Below are 18,503 nucleotides of genomic sequence, written 5' to 3' on the forward strand. Positions count from 1 at the left end.
GCTGGGCACGTACCTGTGCTCGTCCCCACCTGGCTGAGCAGGAGGGAGGACTCTACCAGGGGCCCTTTCCCCGCCAGGACAGAGGACAGTGGGCTGGGCAGCAGTAGGCAGACGACAGCCCCGGGCCACTCCTGCCAGGCCTGCTTTGGCGTGGCCTGCGAGCAGACAGTGGTCTGCACATTTGAAGAGGAAGAACACGTGTGCAAAGCCTAGACTGTTGACTGTCTGGCCTGGTAAAGTTCGCTGACCCCGGCCTGGGGGCTAAAGAGAGGGCTGGTCACACAGGGTTAGAGCTCCTGCTGCAGCGGGCAGAGGTGAGGGGTGAAGGGGAGAGTTTACACCAAGAGGACGGGGCCAGGGCCACGTTCCCAACCAGGGGGATAAACGTGTTGTCCACTGTGGGTGGAACTTCAGTTACGGGGCCCTGCCTATCGACCGGGCTGCTGTACGGATGAAACGGGGTTGCAGATCGTAGTTCTAGCACTGGCCGGTGGTGGTGAACCTCAGACTAAAGAAGCACGAGCTGTTCGTAAGATTTTATTGATGTGTCCTTTTTTGTAAGATCCATCTGTCCACAGCTCGACGAAGCTTTTGCAATCTTCCAGCTAGCCCCGGCGAGTCTCAGATTAGCGTGGGAGGCCTGGCCGGCGGGGCAGTGGGTGAGGAATCCCCTGGGCTCTGTCATGGCGCTGTCAATCGCCAAGACTGACAGTCACCCCACCCTGTTTTGGGCAATTGTAGGTGCAGCAAATTCTCTTCTATGAAGACTCGGTTGCAGCCCATCTTTCTAAAATCCTGACCTCTGACCAGCACTCGGTGGTGATCTCATCGGCGAAGTGAGTGTCCGGCGGCCTCCGGGGAGCCAGGGGTCAACCACACGAGGCACCTGGTTCCTCGCCAGAACTGTCTCTCTAGAAGGATCTTTCTGCATTCCTCCACAGAGTGCTCTGTGAGACGGTGAAGGACTTCGTGGCTCGAGTGGGAAAGGCCTACGAGAAGGCGACTGAGAGCTCGGAGGAGGCAGAGGTCATGGCCAAGAAGGTCTGTCCTCTGGGCACCCGGGCGGGAGCGGTCAGGGCGGAGAAGCCGTCCCATCCCCTCCATTGCGTTTGTTTCTTGTCCAGTGCTCTGTCCTGAAGGAGAAGCTGGATTCCCTCCTCAAGACCTTGGACGACGAGTCCCAGGCCTCGTCCTCTCTGCCCACCCCACCCCCCACCATTGCCGAGGAGGCAGAAGATGGAGACGGGGCGGGCAGTGGCTGTGGCCCCACTGGGGACCGCTCGGTGGGCTCGGCGTGCCCAGCCCGGCCACAGATCTTCCGGCCTCGGGAGCAGCTCATGCTCAGAGCCAACAGCCTGAAGAAGGCGATTCGTCAGATCATAGAGCACACAGAGAAAGGTAGTTGGTCTCTAATAATGAGGCAGCTTTCTCAGGCAGGTCCTGGGCTCCCAGTTTTCCCCTAAACATGGCAATGGACTAAGGTATCCACTGTGTAGGCCAAAGCCGGACAGCCCGAGGTCACTTGCGGCCTGTCCCGTCACCTCCAGGCCACCTGGCACGAGGCGGCCCCTCCCACCTGAGAGCCTACTGGGGATGCTCCTCTGTGCTCCCCTGCCCGGGTCTGAAGGAAAGACGCCAGCCGTGCAGGCAGTGCCCCAGGGTTCCAGAAAGTGGTAGGCAGAGTGAGAGGGTGCCCCTGCTGCTGGAAGGGGGCTGCTTTCAAGGGCATGTGCAGGGAGCATGTGGGGGAAACTGACCCCTGGGCAGGGACCTGCTCCCTGGGAGGGTCCTGACCTGTGGTAACTCTGCTAGCCCTGGGCAGCCCAGGGGGGCGGGCGGCAGTGTGGGTGTGCAGCGCGGCCTCGTCCAGGGAGAGGTGGGGCTGCCCCCAGTGGGGCACGTGCTGAGGCGAGCCTTGGCACTTAGAGCTGAGGCACTCTGAGGATGCCTGGAGAGGAGGGCCTGTGCCTGGGAGAGAGGTGGGCTGGGGCCAGCAATGGTGGGTGAGGCCCTGGGCAGTGGACGGAAAGAGAGGCCAGGATGGGATAGCTGCCTCGAGGGCTCGGAGGCTGAGAGACGGGGTGGCGCTCAGTGAAGTGGGAGGAGCAGCTGCACCATGGTGGCCGAGGCAGGGGCTGGCCGCGGCGGGGGAGGGGCCCAGGGCCGAGTGTCCAGTGTCAGCCTTGGGGAGGGAGGTAGACCCGCACAGGATTAAAGACCCGCCTGGTGGGTCACTCCCCTTTTCCGGACTTGGGTTTGCTAAGCTTCCAAGAGAATGCTAGAAAACCACATTGACCTGCGGCTTCACTGTCTCCAACCGCACTCAGACCCCGAAAGCCCCCTCAGCAGGCTTTTCCTTGTCCTTGGTCTGTCTCCCCTCTCATTATTCCTTTTCACTCCCTTCACACCCTTTCTCGGCCCTCACGCCCTCTGAGCAGGCGGATCTGCTTCTTACAGCAGTGAGAATAAGGTCATGACCTCCACCTACTCACTGCTGTGTGCCCGCCGCCCTCGGGCTGGCGGTCAGGTGGGCCCCGTAGCATTCCCCCCGGCTGCTCTGGGCTCTTGCTCGTCGCTCTCCTCCTCTCCACATCTTCCGGGCTCTCTGTCCTCCGTCTCCGCATCTGCTGCCACGAGTGCCGTGCCCGTTGCAGCTGGGGTGCCAGGACTGGGGAGGAGAGAAGGGACAGGGTGGGAGCCTGGGGGGCTCAGCTCTCGGCCGAGAGGACATCTGAGGAAGAATCTGTCTGTGAGGCGGAGGGGGGAGCGCGTGTTCTGTGGGGGCTCGTCAGTCTGGTGGCGTCTGCGGCTTAAGAGCCACAGCTGTTAACGGTCTTTCCCTGCACAGCTGTCGACGAGCAGAACGCCCAGACCCAGGAGCAGGAGGGCTTCGTCCTGGGTCTCTCTCAGTCGGAGGACAAGAAAGACCCGAAGTCAGACGACAGAGTGTGCCACAGCGAGAGCTGCCGGGTGGCCAAGGGCCGGAGCCTCCGCAAAGGTAGCAGCCGGCCCTGGTGGCCCTGAGCGCCGCGGTTGGGCCTTTCGGTTTGGCGGTGCTCAGAAGGCTCGCCGAGGGAAGTTTGGGGATGCTTTCTCACAGATCCTTTGGCCCCTTGGCGGTGTGAGAAGCCGGGGTGCACGGCCTGGTCTGTGCACCGCCTGCGGGGTGGGTTTGTCAGTGAAGGCCAGGTGAGGAGGGGAGCGAGCCTTGCTGCTGAGGACCGTGCTTCCCTCAGAGCCTCCCTGGGCACCTCAGACCCAGTGGGTCTTGGTCTGCTGGTCCTCCCTGCGCAACGTGGCTCCTGACCCGGGCGCAGGGCCTCCTGGCTGCAGCCGGCCAGGGGCCGTGCACATGCGCTCTTCACTGCAGCCAGAGCCGGCCTGGCCTGGCCTTTTGGCCAGGACACCGCCCAGCCCCTGGGCCGTCCGCCTGGGGCCCCTGACCTCCTGGAACGGCCCCTGGCGCAGGCTCCTGGTGTGGAGCAGGGCCCCTCCCTCATAGCCTGGACAAGCCGCTGGGAGGCGTCTGTTAAGAGGCTGCTCCCCAGTCCTTCCCTGTCAGAACTCGCCCTGCCCGGCATGGCTCCCACAGCTCCTCCGTGTCCGCTCAGCACCCGTGGGCCCGTGTCACCCTCCAGAGGAATCCAGACCCTCGCCTCTCCATACCCTCTCCCTCCTCCTGCTCTCTCTGGGCCTCTTGGTTTGTCTCGCGCCCTCTACCTGGGGCTGACCAGTGGCTTGTAGGCGTCCCTGGCTCCCCTTGGCCCTCGCTCGGTCATTTCTCCAGCGAGCCCCCCAGTGGTCCAGTCTCGTTCTGTGTTGACGGTCCCACAGCTTTCTGCTATGTTTCCCCAGCGTCCAAGTCCCCGTGTGAGAAGCTGATAAGCAAAGGAAGTCTGTCGCTGGGCAGTTCTGCCTCTCTCCCTCCCCAGTCAGGAAACCGGGACGGCCTGCCAGCACTGAACACCAAGATCCTGTTCCCGCGTGAGTGTCCCCCGCAGACGGGCCGGGGCCAACAGCGCCAGCTCTGCGGCCCCTTGTGTCTGTGGGAGCTGTGCAGGTGGGGCGCTAACCTGTGTATCTGCAAGGTCCAGGCTTGTTGCTTTGGCATTGCATCTGTGGGGATCGATGAGATGGGGTCCCCGTCCTCCAAGAGTTTATATGTCCATGGGAAAGAGAGAGGGAATTTCAATGTTGTATCACAGAGGGCGTTACAAAGGGCAGACAGCACCCAAATCACTGCCGGGGGGCCCAGGAAGACATCCTGGAGGAGGTGATACTTGAGCTGGGTGCTGAAGGAGAACAGGAGTTGCCCCACGTGGAAGGGGCAGGCAGGCTGTGATAGGGAGCCCGCAGGATCATCCGTTATCTCTAGCTGATGGCAGGGGGAGCACACCGCTGCCAGGAGGGTGGGGCCAGTCCTCCTTTCCTGGCTGTCGTTTTGCCCAGGATCTGGCCTGTTGCTCCTTCCCTCTGGGAACTGTGATAACACTGTGTCTTCAAGAGGAAGGGATGGTACAAAGGGTTGAACTGCCGTGAGACTCGCTTAACCAGCTCACGTAGATGTCTGAGGCCCCCTCTCCAGGTAGAGCACATGCCACGCCATCTGCTTCTGTAAGTGATTTGGCAATTTCTAAGGAATCGCAACTGAATATAGAGAAAATTCCAGAAGCCCTTGGGAAATGAGGCTGATGGGAAGTATTTGGTTCATCAGTGACAGAGATTTTCCTGGAAGGGGTGGATTAGCAGAACGTTCAAAAGCAGGTCCACCTCTGCCTTGATGTTCATGGTTTCATGTTTTTAAGTTGGTGCAGGGACCTTGAGGCTTCCTCGATGTGTAACGATTTCTCGTGAATTTCGCCTCACAAAGCTGTACGACTGGACTCTTAAGATTAGTTATGCTGAGAGAGCATTTTGGAGAGTTTCTTCCATTTGATGGGAATTGTCTTTATAAAGCCGTTTTTTACATGTCTCATAGGTGTTCGTTTCTACCACCCAGTATATTTATTTTTGTTCTATAAATGTTGGTTGATGATGGTTATTTTTGACCTGAGGTTACTCATTGTCAAAGTTTGGTTATATCCATACGTTATCTTAGAAACGTTTAATTGTAGGAACGTTCTGAAGGACACGCGTCCCTCGGCCTCCGAGACGCAGGTCTATCTGAGCTCTGGCCACCAACCAGCGCCGTCTCTCCTTACAGATGTGCGGCCTGGGATGTCCGGCTCCTTGCCTGGCGGCTCAGTCATCAGTCGCTTGTTAATTAACGCTGATCCCTTTAACTCTGAACCAGAAAACCTGTGAGTATGGGGTGAACGGCATGGGCGTGTCGTTGAAAGAAAGCAGGGGCATATAAAACCAGTGGGGACTTAACTGGAGAAATCGTGGACAGCTGACCAGGTGATCCCTTTCCAGTTGATGTCAGCTGATCAGGAAAGCCTAGACATCACGAAGCCTCAGCTAAAGAGCGTGGTTGGAAGCTTCCGGTGACAGGGCAGGGCCGGTCCCGGCTCGTTCCCACAGCAGCCACGTGCCAGTGGCTTCTCAACTTACCTAACGTCCTGGGGTTTTTGGCAGCTTCAGACACTCCTGCCGGGAGCTATCTTTGCACTTGTTCTTCGTTGTCGCCGCCACATTGTCACTCTCCAGTGTCCTTGGCTGGGCCCCTGTTGGTGCCTTTTCCTGACAACCTTCCTTCTCCCCTCTGGCCCTTCTGCTGCTCTCCCGTATGTCCTCTTCTCCCTGGTCAGTCATGCGGAGTCAGACCCCCGGGCTGGAAGCTCCCCTTGCCCTGCCTGCAGAGACGGCCCTGGGTTCAGACGTGTGGGGAAGCACGTTCTGCTGCTGCTCTGTGCCCCTCCTGCTGCGTCCTCCGCCCACTTTCCAAGGCAGCGAGGGCTTTTACCCGGCAGTTTAGCGGAGTCTGTTCCTGTGTAGATAGAGCCCGTTGTGGAGACAAACGTATAGAAAACCCAGTCTTCTGTGTTTTTCTTTCTGCTGGCTGATAGCAAGTTCTGGGCAGCTAGCGGCAAGCGACAGTGGTTAAAAGTTGCCAACCGTGTGTGTCTGGCGTGGGAGGGGTGAGTAACAGTGGGAAACGTGCAGTTTACAGAAACTCTGGGTTTTGGGAGAGCAGAGCTGGAAGTGTGCAGAGTAGCAGCCTCTACCATGCCACTTTGCCAGAGAGCTGCCTCGGTTCCGACCTCTGGTGCCAGGCGCTGGCCGGCCTGGAAACCTCAGCATCCTTGGCTCTGCCTGACCTGCCGCCTCCCTGTCTGCCCCTCCCTGGGCCCGCCCTCCAGCTCTGTCTGAGGCTCTGGTCCTCACCCTTCCTGATGCTGTTTCCCTCAGTGAGGCCAGAGCCGGAGACCCCGTGAGCATCGCCCACAGGGGCCTCCTGAGCTAGATGTGTCGTTGTCTCCTTTGTCTGAGGGCGCTGGAGCTCCACGTCTGGCAGCTGAGGTCTTGGTCTCTCTTCCGTCTGCACTCTCAGACAGGTCGAGACTCCTCCCTCCGCCTGGGGTAGGGTGGCAGAGCTGTCCCGCATGGGCCCAGGACTTGGGTCACTCCACCTTTGCCTGCGGTGGCCTCTGGGTGCCGGGCCGTCTCCCACTCCCCGGGCAGCTGCTGCCGCTCTTCCCCAAGCCCCGGGCCCGGTGTCTCCGTGCCTTCCCTTGTCCCCGAGCTGGTTTTCTGGGTTGGACCCCTCACTCCTCCCAGGAGTTATATACTGGTCAGCACGTGGTCTCCAGCTTAGAAAACAGTTCTGTCCCAGAGCTTTGCTCTCACTCAGCTGTTAGCACTTGGGTTAGATGTGTTATAAAAACACATCCGTGTGCCTGTCGCTGCTCAGTTCAGGTTGCGAAGCCTGTTAGGTGTGGTAGAGCCAGGGCCCAAGCCTGCAGAGTCTGTGTGGGCACTCCCACGGGGACTGCCAGCAATGTGCTTGCCTGCTTGCTGCTCCTCCCTTCACTGTCTGCCCTGGAGGGACACCAGGGCCCCCCGCGCCCAGATGTGAGCCCCATGGCCATGGTGATGGGGGTCTGGCTCCTGTGGCAGGAGGGCGAGGCCCAGGGGAGCTTTAGCAGCAGCCGGGTGAGCCGCAGGGGCAGGGCTGCCAGGTGGAGGGCCTGAGAAGCTGGAGTGGAGTGAGTCTCCTCAGCAGGACGAGGAGAGGGAAGCGTTGCGGCCCTGGGGCAGGGCTGATGTTTCAGCTTTGGAGACTGGTTTGGGGTCTAGGGAGGCTGGGGAACGTTTGGAGAGCCAGAGTTCAAGCATGTGTGCGTGTATGCACGTGTGCACACCAGCTTCATCATCAGGTGTGATGTTGCTGGTGGGAACACAAGACAGTGCAGCCACTCTGGAAAACCATCTGGCAGTTCCTCAAAACCTAGGGTTTCCACGTGGTGCCACAGTTTCCCTCCTAGGCACATCCCCAAGGGAAATGAAGCATATGTCCACGCTAGCGCGTGGGTGCCAGCATTCACAACTAGTGCCCCAAAGTGAAGCAGCCCAAGTGTGCATCCCCTGGTGAATGGATCAACAAAATGCAGTGTACCTGTACTGTGGGATAGTATCTGGCGTTGAAAGAGAGGAAGGCCCGAACACGAGTGGGCCTTGCAACTGTCATGCTCAGTGAAAGGAGCCAGACACAGGGCCACACGTTGTGGGTCCCATTGATATGAAAGGTCCAGAATAGGCAGGTCCACAGAGATGGGAAGTAGATTAGTGGTTGCTGGGGGCTGGGGAGGGGCGCCGATAGTTAAAGGCTGTGGGCTTTCTTTTTGGGGTGATGAGATGTTCTAAAGTTGATTGTGGTGGTTACGTGATCTGTGAATACACTAAAAATCACTGACTTGTACCTTTTAAATGGTAAGTTATGAGGTATGGGAATTATATCTCAGTAAAGCTGTTACCTAAACTAAAAAGCTCTCCGTTTTGCCCTCAGGAAGAGATGCTTAGAGGTTGGGAGGCTGTGAAACACAGCTGCTAACAGGGTTGCTTTAACTGCTCTGAACACTCGCTGCAGGGAGTGCTACACGGAGAAGTGTGTCATGAACAATTACTTCGGCATCGGCCTGGACGCCAAGATCTCCCTGGACTTCAACAACAAGCGAGACGAGCACCCGGAGAAGTGCAGGTGGGGACAGCCTCGTGCGCACACGGGCTGCGTGTCCTTGTGGCTCCTTCCAGGGAGCAGGGCAGCTTCTGGAGTCTGGAGTCAGTGGGTTGGAGGGTGTGCAGAGTGCTGAGGCCGAAGATGAACACAGAGCCTGACTGCCTCGTTGTCACAAAGGGAGGTGCTTTCCCAAGATGTGGGCGGAAGCAGGTGGAAGTCTGAGAGCCAGCCTGGAGGAGGGTTCCTCCCCTGGGCTTGACCAGATCGGGGCACATGCAACACCAGAAAACCAGTGGCTGTAGTTGATCGGAACGGCTGGGTTTCTGCTGAAAGGCATGTCTGTGGTGATGCTGTCAAGGGCCGGGAGCCTGAGGTGTGCTGTGAAGTTATTGTGCCGGGTCCATGAGTCCCAGCATCACTGGTGAGCAAGTCTGTGTGTCATCGCCACACCAGCTGTCTCAGACACGGCCCACGAGGCTGCATCCCTCTGCAGGAAGACGGCCACCTGAGAGGCTCCGAGGGCTTTTGCTGGGGGGGTTCACTGTCTTCCCCTGAATTCCCATCTACTCGCCCCTCTGGCCTGGGAGAGTGGAGAGAAGTGGGAAGGACCCCTCTCAGTCGTTCTTCCCGGGCTGAGTAGGAATTCCCTCTCCTCCGTGGAACGCGGGCGGTGGGCAGTTGCTGCCCCGCCCCGCAGTAATCACCTGGAGGAGGAGCCCGTTTGGCTTGGGCGTCCTAGGAGGGCTAGAGGGGAGAAGCTGGGGCGGAGTTTGGGCAGAACAGCCGTCAGTGCGGGAGTCGGAGGTCCCTCCTGGAGAGCCTGCAGACCTGCCCGCGGGCCCCGGCTGGTCTGTGGCCCCTGCACAGTGCCGCTGTCACTTGGGGGGGAACCGCTGGGGCAGCTGGATGGAGGGAGTCACACTCACGCCCGAGGAGTTGCCCAAATTATTTGTGGTTGGAAATTTCTAGGAAAACAAAACCACGCTTAAGAACTCAAAATATCCTTGAGCTCTGGGGCTCCTGAGTGGAAGGAAATGGCTCAGGGGTCCCCAGGGACATCCCTGCTACCCAGCATGTGATGGGGAACCCGAATCATTTTAAAACACCTTTGTTAGTCCAAAAATATCTGAGAAAGGCATTAAAATGCACCTGATTTAGCAGAGTGAAATAGCGAGGAGCAGGTCCACGTGTGGTGCGCCCTGGTATAACCGTCCCTGGGTTTGTAGCCAGAGCTCGGGCAGGGTCTGCTTAGGAGTCTGTTTCCACGGTCTGTCCCGAAGCACATGTCTCGGGCACGTTGGCAGAGAGGCCCTGCCAGAATTCAGGAGCTCAGGAGTGGAGGCTCGCCGCGTCCGGGCCAAGGAGTTCACGCGCTGGGTTCCGGGACGGAAGTGCCCGCCGTGGAGGGTCCTCCTCAGGGCGCAGAGCCTTCTGTGCAGGCGAGGGGAACAGTCAGTCAGGAGACTGCGAGCCCGTCCTTTCCCTGGGAGTCTGGTGCCTGGAGGAATCTCGGAGCGGGCCAACGCCTTCATCCACAGGGCGTGCCACTGTGGGGATTCTGGGGACTGTTTTCTCCTTTGTGCTTTTCTGCATGTTCCACATTTTCTGTGGAAGGCCTAATTTTACAGTCAGAAAAAAACCCTGATTTATAAATTTTTGTGTGGTTCTGTAATGTCAACTTTTTCCCTTTCAGGGTATGCTCACCTTCTTGGGAAATGTCACTCTTTAGGAGAGTTTCCTGTAATAACTGTCTCTTTATGCATGTATCACGTAGATACGTAGCTCGATCATGTCCTTTTTGTCCGGAGGCGTCACAGTGGTGAGGCCCTGCTGGTCTGCCCACCTTGGGGTCAGACGCCGTGCCTACACTTGGCGCAGTGTCCGTCAACTTTGGAGAAAGCCAAGCCCGTGTCAGTCCTTTGCTTTTCGTTTCTAGGAGTCGAACCAAGAACATGATGTGGTATGGGGTCCTCGGAACCAAGGAGCTGCTGCACAGGACCTACAAGAACCTGGAGCAGAAGGTCCTGCTGGAGGTGAGCGGCGGCCGGGGCCCGGCCTGTCTCCCATTGGCCTTCTCCTCCCGGAGCGCGGCACCCAGCCCTCAGTCCCTTGGGGAGCCCGGCCCGGGACGGATCACTGGGGAAGAAGGCCGTGCATCTTGATGCCGAGCTTCCCTTCTCTTCCCTCTGCCTGCGTCTCTCCTGCCCAGTGTGACGGGCGGCCCATCCCACTCCCCAGTCTCCAGGGAATTGCTGTCCTCAACATTCCCAGCTATGCCGGAGGCACCAACTTCTGGGGGGGCACCAAGGAAGATGATGTACGTATGGGTGCTGGGTGGTGTGGGCTCGGTGGGGCAGTAACCAGAGAGGTGGCCCCTTCAAGGAGTGTCCACCACGTCAGGCCCCGACTCTCAGGTGCTCTGTCGTGACGTGGAGGGGTGGGTGGAACACCTCCCTTGTGCTGGCAGTAGGGGTACAGTGGAGAACAAGACAGGTGGGGTTCCCGGCTCACGAGAATGGAGGCTGAGCAGCACAGATGTGGTAAGAGAAATAGGTGTGATGAAGAAGTCGGGCCTGACCCCGACTTGAGGCAGTCTGGGAAGGCTTCTAGGAGGAAGGGATGTCTATGCTGAGACCTGAAGGATGACTTGGGGTTGGCCAGGCCAGGTGGAGGGAGGGGAGAAGTGGGGAGGCTGTTCCAGCCAGAGGGAACAGCGTATGTGAAGGCTTGGCAGCAAGACATGGCATGGTGCATGGCGGGGGCTCGCCGATGGCCGTGTGCAGCGGGCAGAGTGCAGGGCAGTTAGAACTCCTGTGGGGCTGTGTGAGCCTGGGAGGAAGGCTGCAGTTTATTCTAAGAACCGTGGGAGGCATTGATGGGTTTTAACTAGGGACGTGGCTTCCTCTGTACGTAAGAGCTCATGAAGACAGTTAACACTAATTGTCGCTTAATATCTGCTGCGGCCTCTTCTAAGCACCGTGCATGTATTCACTCTCACCTCCTAACCACCTCGTGAAGAACATGCCATGGTCATCCCCGTCTTAAGCTGGGGAGACTGAGGAAGAGGGAAGGGAAGGAACTTCTCAAGGCCACAGGGTTAGTAAGTGGCAGACCCGGGATTTGATGCTGGGCAGCTGGCTTCAGGATCTGCGCCAGGAGCCCCTTCAGTAGTGGATTTGCCCGTAGCTGCTGCTTCCGTTAGGGTGCCCTGCCGCCTCGTGGGGGCCTGGCTGGCTCTAACCACCACAGCGGCCCCGACTGAGAGCACCGCATGTGGGGGCATGTTTTGGGGAACTGGGAGCAGAGGTCAGCCCTGACGGTGGCCCTTCAGACTTTTGCAGCCCCGTCGTTCGATGACAAGATTCTGGAGGTGGTCGCGGTGTTTGGCAGTATGCAGATGGCTGTGTCGCGGGTCATCAAGCTGCAGCATCACCGCATCGCCCAGGTACTGGCCTTGGGCCTGGAGCAGGGAGGGGCCTGGGAGGCGGCCTGGCCCAGACCGTAGTCTTGAGACTGCACCCTCCTGGTGCACAGAGCACAGGAGGATGGGCGCTTTTCCAGGACTGCCCACCGCCCTGCCTCCTGGTCCAGAACCCCTTCTCAGCCACTGTATTTGACAGTTGAAAACCACTTTCCCAAATTGGGGCTGATTTGTCCCCCTTGAGCTCCCTGCCTGGTGTTCTCTGGGTCCCAACTGTGTCCTGACCCCTCCTGCTGCCGTGGGATGAGACGAGACGGGCCCGGCTTGAACTGGCCCTGTGCCTGCAGCTTTTAGAAGCGGCAGCCTGAGTCTGGGAACAGAGTCCGAGCCTGTGTGACCAGGGGAGAAAGTGTGGCGTCGCCCAGCTGCTCTAAGGCCCAGCTCGGGAGGGGAGACAGGACCAGGGGTCCTCTCTTCCTGGGGAGAAGGGTTTGTCTGTGGGTTGAGGTGGGTGGTGTTCTCGTGCACAAAGACTCTGGGGCTGATACGCCCAGCTGACCGAGCCCCAGGCTGTGGTGGTCCAGCCCTTGCTGTACCAGTCGGTCCTGGGAGGCTGCCTACATGTCAGTTTTAACTCTTAGGCAGTACTGTCATCAAACAGAGGGATGGGCATCGTTAGCCACTCAGTGGGTGCTTGCTCTGTGCTGAGAGGGTGTGCACGCGCCCAGGGACCTGGCGGCTCTTGCTTGTCATGAGTCCCCACACCGGGCCTGTGCAGCCTCTGAGTTCTCACTGTGATCACAGATGCAGTGCTGGGTGAGGGACGGGGCCAGATGGGACAGACCCTTGGGTTCCCTGAGCTATGCCCGGACAGGGATGCTGTGACCACAGAGAGGCGGCTGTGGGCGCGGCGTCCCCTGAGGCCTGCCGGCGTATGCGGGGGTGCGCAGGACAGGAAGGCCCCTTTCTTAAGGCTCCTTGCTTCGGCTCGGTGCATGAGTAACAGCTGTGATTTTGCTCAGTGCCGCACGGTGAAGATCTCCATCCTGGGGGATGAGGGCGTCCCTGTGCAGGTGGACGGAGAGGCCTGGATCCAGCCCCCGGGGTACATTCGGATCATCCACAAGAACCGGGCACAGACGCTCACCAGAGACAGGGTGAGGAGGGCTGCTGGCGGGGGCCCCAACCGCAGGGTCCCAGTGCTCGCCTGCTGGCACACCGTGCCCCTTTCGCAAGAAGAGCTGGGGTTTTTAATGTGTTGTTCTAGGAATTTGATTTTTTAGATGGAAAGATTAAGTGAACAGGGCTGCTATTTCCGAGACCGTTCCTCCTCCCCCAGCGTAAAGGAGAACTCTGCCTCCCTTTGTAGATGTTACCCCGCAGCGGCCCAGTAGTGTTTGCTGTTGGCAGGTGCCTGCTCCCCTCTCGAGGGCGCAGGCAACAATATAATGCTCGCTTCCTGTGCCCTAGGCGTTTGAGAACACCCTGAAGTCCTGGGAAGACAAGCAGAAGTGTGAACTGCCTCGCGCTCCGTCTTTCTCTCTGCACCCGGAGATCCTGTCTGAGGAAGAGGCCACCCAGATGGACCAGTTTGGGCAGGCAGCGGGAGCGCTGATCCACAGGTGGGCTCTCCTTCCCGTGTGCTCCGCCTCCTCCCCCCAGGGCACCTGGGCCCCCGCTGGGACACAGGCGCGAGTCCCTCCATCTCCTTGGCTGGCCTGCCTCCCTCATGAGGCCCAGCCAGGCCTCCTGCCTGCCCTCAGCTGTGGTTTGTTTCAGAGCCAGCTCGTAGGTGTTAAAACGTGCCTGGATTCCTAGGAAGGACAGTCCCCTTACTGCCGCCTTTACTTTATTCTAGAGAGCAGATTTGTTGTTAAAAAATGAACCTTGTGGTTATTTAAAAAAAAAAGAGAGAGAACAGCCAAAGGTGTTTCCCTCTCTACTCGACCTTCAAGAAGCGGCTCCTGGAGCCACTGTGACCCTTCCCACATGGAGGTCACCGCTCTGCCGCTGTCCTTTCTCCCCACCACCTTGTGTGTCCACTGCCATCAGGCCTCACTCTGGCGAGATCGTTTCAGCCTGCTGAGCCTGCCCTCTCCGTGGCCACATCGCGACCCTCCTCATCTGCCATCCGCCTCTCTCTCATCTGCGCCCACCCGCTGCCTCAGCTCTCCCGCCCCGAGGCCGCTCGCCACCTGTGCACCTTGACCACCCCTCCGCTTCTTCCTTGCTCTCTCCTCTGCTCTTGCGGGAGCACCGTGGGCTCTGCGTGCCCTTCCATGCCATCCTTCTCACACCCTCTCCCCACCCATCAGGCTCTTGGGCATTAGGTCAGTAGCTGCCCGGGTGCCCTGTAGGCATTTATGCTCAGTGTCTCCATTCTGGCCCCACGTCCTTCTGTGAGCATGTCCTGTGCACTGTGTTCTGAGTCAGGTAGTTGGCACCACCTCTGCTCCACGCCCAGGCCACCAACCAGCTCCTCCCCCATAACCCAGTCAGTAACCTGGCTGGAGGACGTTATTTCTCAACTATGTATCCAATTCCTTGCTGTGCAACAGGCTTCTCGCTGCTTCCTGTCTCTACTGTTGTCTGTCCACTCAAAGCCTGTGGCAGCCCTATGGCCTGCTGGAAGGTTGGACTGGCCATGTCGTTGTCTATTTAAAGTCCGTCTGTGGCTCCCTGTGTCCCCAGGGTCAGGACAAGCCCACTTCCCTGACTCTCGGCTCTCGCTGTGGTCCACCCTGTCCCCGCCTGGTATTTGCGAGGGTCCCTCAGGACAAGGGGCTGCTGCCTGGGGCTGTGTCCCGGGGTCTGAGCTGCTTGTTAAACCAGGATTGTCCCCCCAGAGGAGGGTCCTGCCATCCCCACTTACAGAGCTTGGCAGGCACAGTTCCCTCCAAGGTGGTGTCTCCACGCAGCGGGCCTGCAAACTGCTGCTTCCCAGCTGCTGTCTGACGAGTTGTCAGTCTCATTTTGGGCTTCTTCCTCTCTGGTCGAGTTTCTAGAAAAACTTGGATTTGGACATCACATTTCCCACGTCAGTCCTCTGCTGTCTGCCGTCGGTCACGGCGTTGTCGGCAAGGTCCCCGTGGCCGAGCCACGGTCCGCGTCAGCCCTCGGGGCTGAGCCTAGGCGTGTGTTCAGGCGAGGTGACGACACAAGCCGCCCCTTCGTGGTCTGAAAGTGCCATGTCCCTCTCTCTAGCATCCGGGAGATTGCGCAGTCCCATCAAGACATGGAGCAGGAGCTCGCCCACGCCGTCAACGCCAGCTCCAAGTCCATGGACCGAGTGTACGGCAAGCCCAGAACCATGGAGGTGCTGCGCTTCTCAGGTCTTGCTCCTCTGCACCCGCGGAGCCCTCGGACCTGCTACATGCGTATCTGTTCTGGTTCCTCCCAGGGGCTGAACTGCAGCTTCGTCCTGGAAATGGTCAGTAACATCAAAGCCCTGCGCAGCGAGACGGAGCTGCTGCTGGCCGGGAAGATGGCCCTGGTGAGCGGAGGGGCCCAGCCCTCGCTGGTGTGAGGTGGCCGCGGTCACACGGAGGGTGGCACGTCTTAGTCCAGAATTCTAGGCGCAGGGTTGGAAGGGACCTCAGAGGCTGTCTGAGCTGACCAGTGGTTGGCACTCAAACCCTTCTGGCCACATCTCAACCACGCCCTCTCCGGCAGGTCAGACCCCTATGTCAGGAGCGCCTTTGTCCTTGTAGACAGACTCCTGCCTTAGAAGTCCGCAGGGTGGAACTGTGCACCGTTGGCAGGCGGGCGGGCCCTTCCCAGCCCCGCAGAGCTTCTTGCCCTGCCTCACTCGGCCAGCCCCGGGAAAGCAGGACCGTGGGGTCTTACTGAATCGCGGAAGCTAGAACAGGGAGACCCGAGAGATGGCCTGGCCAGCCTTCTTGGTTTAAAAAATGAGGACAAGGAAGGCCAGGGAGGCGAAGTGACATGCTAAAGATCACAGGCTAGAGGATAGTCCCCAAAGTCTAGTTTCCATACCCTCTGCTCTCGTTCCAAAATACCACGCTGTCCTGAGATGTCACAGCTGCCGCGTCAGTGTGTCCTGCACTCTGGTGCCGGCAGACTGCTCCTGTCCCCGTTTCTGACAGAGGGGTCCCCAGGTAAACTAAGGCAGGTGGAGTATGAGCCCTGCTAGTGTTGTTTTCAGACAAGCTTGTTTGCTTCGTTATTTATGAAAGGAGAGTTCAGTTCTCCCGCTCGACACTACTTAGAAGGGGAGCGTCTGCATTTGGCCCCTCAGCCGGTGCTCTGTGACTCGGTGAGACGAGCGCAGCCCCCGGGGCGGACCGCAGCTTGCATGGGCGTGGCTGTGGCCCCGGGCCTCCATGCTCATAACCAGCTGCGGCTCTCTTCCCTCCCTGCCGGAGCAGCAGCTGGACCCCCCTCAGAAGGAGCGGCTCGGGGCTGCGCTCGCGGAGATGGACCAGCAGCTCAGGAAGCTGGCGGACACGCCCTGGCTGTGCCAGCCCGTCGAGCCCGGTGACGAAGAGGTACGTGGGTCCCAGGGCTTCCGCTCGGGCACCCTGGCACAGTGGCTCTTCCTGCAGCACCTGCAGTCAGTGTGGTCTGTGCAGCTTTGGGGTTGTGATGGTGACAGTCATGCAGCCCCTGATATGACTTCTCGAGACTTCTCTACTACAACGCCTTCAAGGCATGGAGACAGACCTCGGCAGGTAGGAAGGAGCCGGGAGCTGGTGTTGAGAACCACCCTTGATGACACGGGCGCATGTTGCCCTTGCAAACAGAACTGTGAGGCCGAACAGGAAGTGGGTAGAAAGAAGGCTGAGCCCAGCCGCACTGTCTGCCCCTAGTGGAGACACATCGCTCGGATGGACGGCAGCTTCTTGGGAGTTTGTTGTCGACAGGGACAGAATTGGTGTGTGCCACTCACAGTCCCACTTTCCTTTTACACGCACTTAGAGACCCCAGCTTGCCACAGATCCTGTAGCTGAGACAGACGGGTGGGCGTATTGCACCTGGGGCTAGAGCAGGCGGGAGAGCCCAGGAGCCGTGCTGGTCGGATGTCAGTTTTCATGGGCAGCATGTGGACAAAGCACACCCCAGCCCACCTACCTCTCAGGGAGGGAGCGGAGCCCGCCCAGGGCAGCACAGCCTCGCAAGGTGGATCTTTGTCTGCTGGACACGGACGGTGGGCGCCCGCGCGCGCGCTCCATGTGAGGACTGTGGGCAGAGGGGGCGGAGCAGGCCGGCGTCCTCTCTCTGGACACACAGGCCCTGCCGACAGGTGCAGGCGCTGCCTGGACACTGACTCAGGCCTCCAGCTGAGCAGCAAAACTCAGCAGCTTAGAAAGGAGGACACTGGTTTGAAAAGCCAGGCCAACCAATCAAAATTGGTTAAATAATTATAAATATGATAAAAAATTTGCTTTAAAAGAAAATTATTAAAATAACAATATATAAACTATTCTACAGATTTAACAATAACATAGCTGTATAATTCCAGATTAAATTATCAAAGAGGACAGTGAGGTGGGGAGGCTGGAAAGAGGACATGCATAGAAGAGTGAAAGCACATTAAATTCCCCCTCTTAAGGTGGAAGAAGGTTAAAAAAGACCTTGACTTTGACAATTAGAGAAATGTACAGTCAGTGATGTTTTTAAAAACGTCAAGGTAGTTTCTAGTAGAATTGAAAAGATTTATGTCTTTCCAAATCACTACAGAAGACAAAAAATGTAATCTATATTGTAACAGAAAATGAGAAATCAGTAAAGATGTGGTTAACAGTATGAAAATAAAATAGAAAAGGCTGTAGCTTTCCCTTGGAAAGCAGATTATTCTCAAATTGTGTTAAAAAAGAAATCTAACCATATCCTCACCACAAGACTCAGTTTTCTCTCCCGTACCCCCAATAAAAACTTAGGAACCAGAGAGATTAAAAGCAAAACAATTTCAAGAAAACACATTAAAAACGCCAGAGAAACAATACTAATATAAAAATATTAGTGTAAAAAACAGCTAAGGCAATAAATGATAAAAAGAGGATCACTTTATGTTGGTAAAGGATAATTTATTATTATACAAAGTCTTAAGATGAGTATAACAGTCTAAGTAACATATCATCTAAATGAGTTGTTTAAAAATCTGTTTATTTTCCGATGTATGAGATTTTTTTCTAAGTATGTTCTTGTCATTGATTTTTAGCTGAATTTCACTGTGTTCAGAGGGGGTGGTTTATATGTTACTGGTCCTTTGAAATTTGTTGAGACTTTATGGCCCAGCAGGTGGTTAATTTTTATAAATGTACCTCGTATGCAGTTGTGTTATTTACATCGTTAAGTCTTTACTGGGTTTTTTTTTTTTTTTAAGATTTTATTTTTCCTTTTTCTCCCAAAGCCCCCCGGTGCACAGTTGTGTATTTTTAGTTGTGGGTCCTTCTAGTTGTGGCATGTGGGACGCCACCTCAGCATGGCCTGATGAGCAGTGCCATGTCCACGCCCAGGATCTGAGCCAGCGAAATCCTGGGCCTCCGAAGCAGAGTGCACGAACTTAAGCACTTGGCCACACGGCCGGCCCCCTGGGGTTTTTTGGGTTTTTTTTTTAAAGTCTTCTTGATCTATCAATTACTCTTGAACTCTCTGACCGTGAAAATGCAGATGTCTCAATTTATCTTTGTGGTTTTGCACATTTTTGCTTTATGTATTTTGAGGCTATGTTATTGGGTGAATATAGGTTTTATCATTATGTAAAGACCTTTAGTAATTCTTTTTATTTTCAAGTCTACTTGTTTGGTATATTCTTTTTGATACTTTTACTTTTCAAGCTTTATTTGGAGTGTCTATCTTATAAATAGCATGTTGCTAAATTTGGGGGTTTCTATCCAGTCTGGTACTCTGTTTTAATTGGAGAGTTCAGTCTATTTACATTTGTTGTGATTACTGATATATTTAGATGTATTGTTACCATATTTTATGCTTTCCATTTTC

At 57.0% G+C, this 18,503-nt stretch overlaps 1 protein-coding gene across 11 annotated transcripts in view; it reads left to right on the forward strand.

Moving 5' to 3' along the window:
* Positions 1 to 18,503, forward strand: part of DGKD (diacylglycerol kinase delta) — a 109,231-nt gene that overhangs the window by 82,597 nt on the left and 8,131 nt on the right. For 10 of the 11 annotated variants that reach the window (XM_070618577.1, XM_070618578.1, XM_008527814.2 and 7 more), the window contains 15 exons: positions 742 to 836; positions 942 to 1,041; positions 1,125 to 1,398; positions 2,849 to 2,998; positions 3,856 to 3,984; positions 5,204 to 5,300; positions 8,030 to 8,140; positions 10,056 to 10,152; positions 10,329 to 10,436; positions 11,451 to 11,564; positions 12,563 to 12,697; positions 13,011 to 13,162; positions 14,745 to 14,856; positions 14,941 to 15,033; positions 15,929 to 16,048. In XM_070618577.1, the coding sequence (XP_070474678.1) occupies positions 742 to 836; positions 942 to 1,041; positions 1,125 to 1,398; positions 2,849 to 2,998; positions 3,856 to 3,984; positions 5,204 to 5,300; positions 8,030 to 8,140; positions 10,056 to 10,152; positions 10,329 to 10,436; positions 11,451 to 11,564; positions 12,563 to 12,697; positions 13,011 to 13,162; positions 14,745 to 14,856; positions 14,941 to 15,033; positions 15,929 to 16,048 (1,887 nt within the window). The remainder of the gene's footprint in view (positions 1 to 741; positions 837 to 941; positions 1,042 to 1,124; positions 1,399 to 2,848; positions 2,999 to 3,855; positions 3,985 to 5,203; positions 5,301 to 8,029; positions 8,141 to 10,055; positions 10,153 to 10,328; positions 10,437 to 11,450; positions 11,565 to 12,562; positions 12,698 to 13,010; positions 13,163 to 14,744; positions 14,857 to 14,940; positions 15,034 to 15,928; positions 16,049 to 18,503) is intronic. The other variant, XR_011539830.1, reaches the window with a different exon arrangement.

Source organism: Equus przewalskii, chromosome 5, assembly GCF_037783145.1.
Source record: "Equus przewalskii isolate Varuska chromosome 5, EquPr2, whole genome shotgun sequence".
Taxonomy (NCBI): Eukaryota; Metazoa; Chordata; class Mammalia; order Perissodactyla; family Equidae; genus Equus; species Equus przewalskii.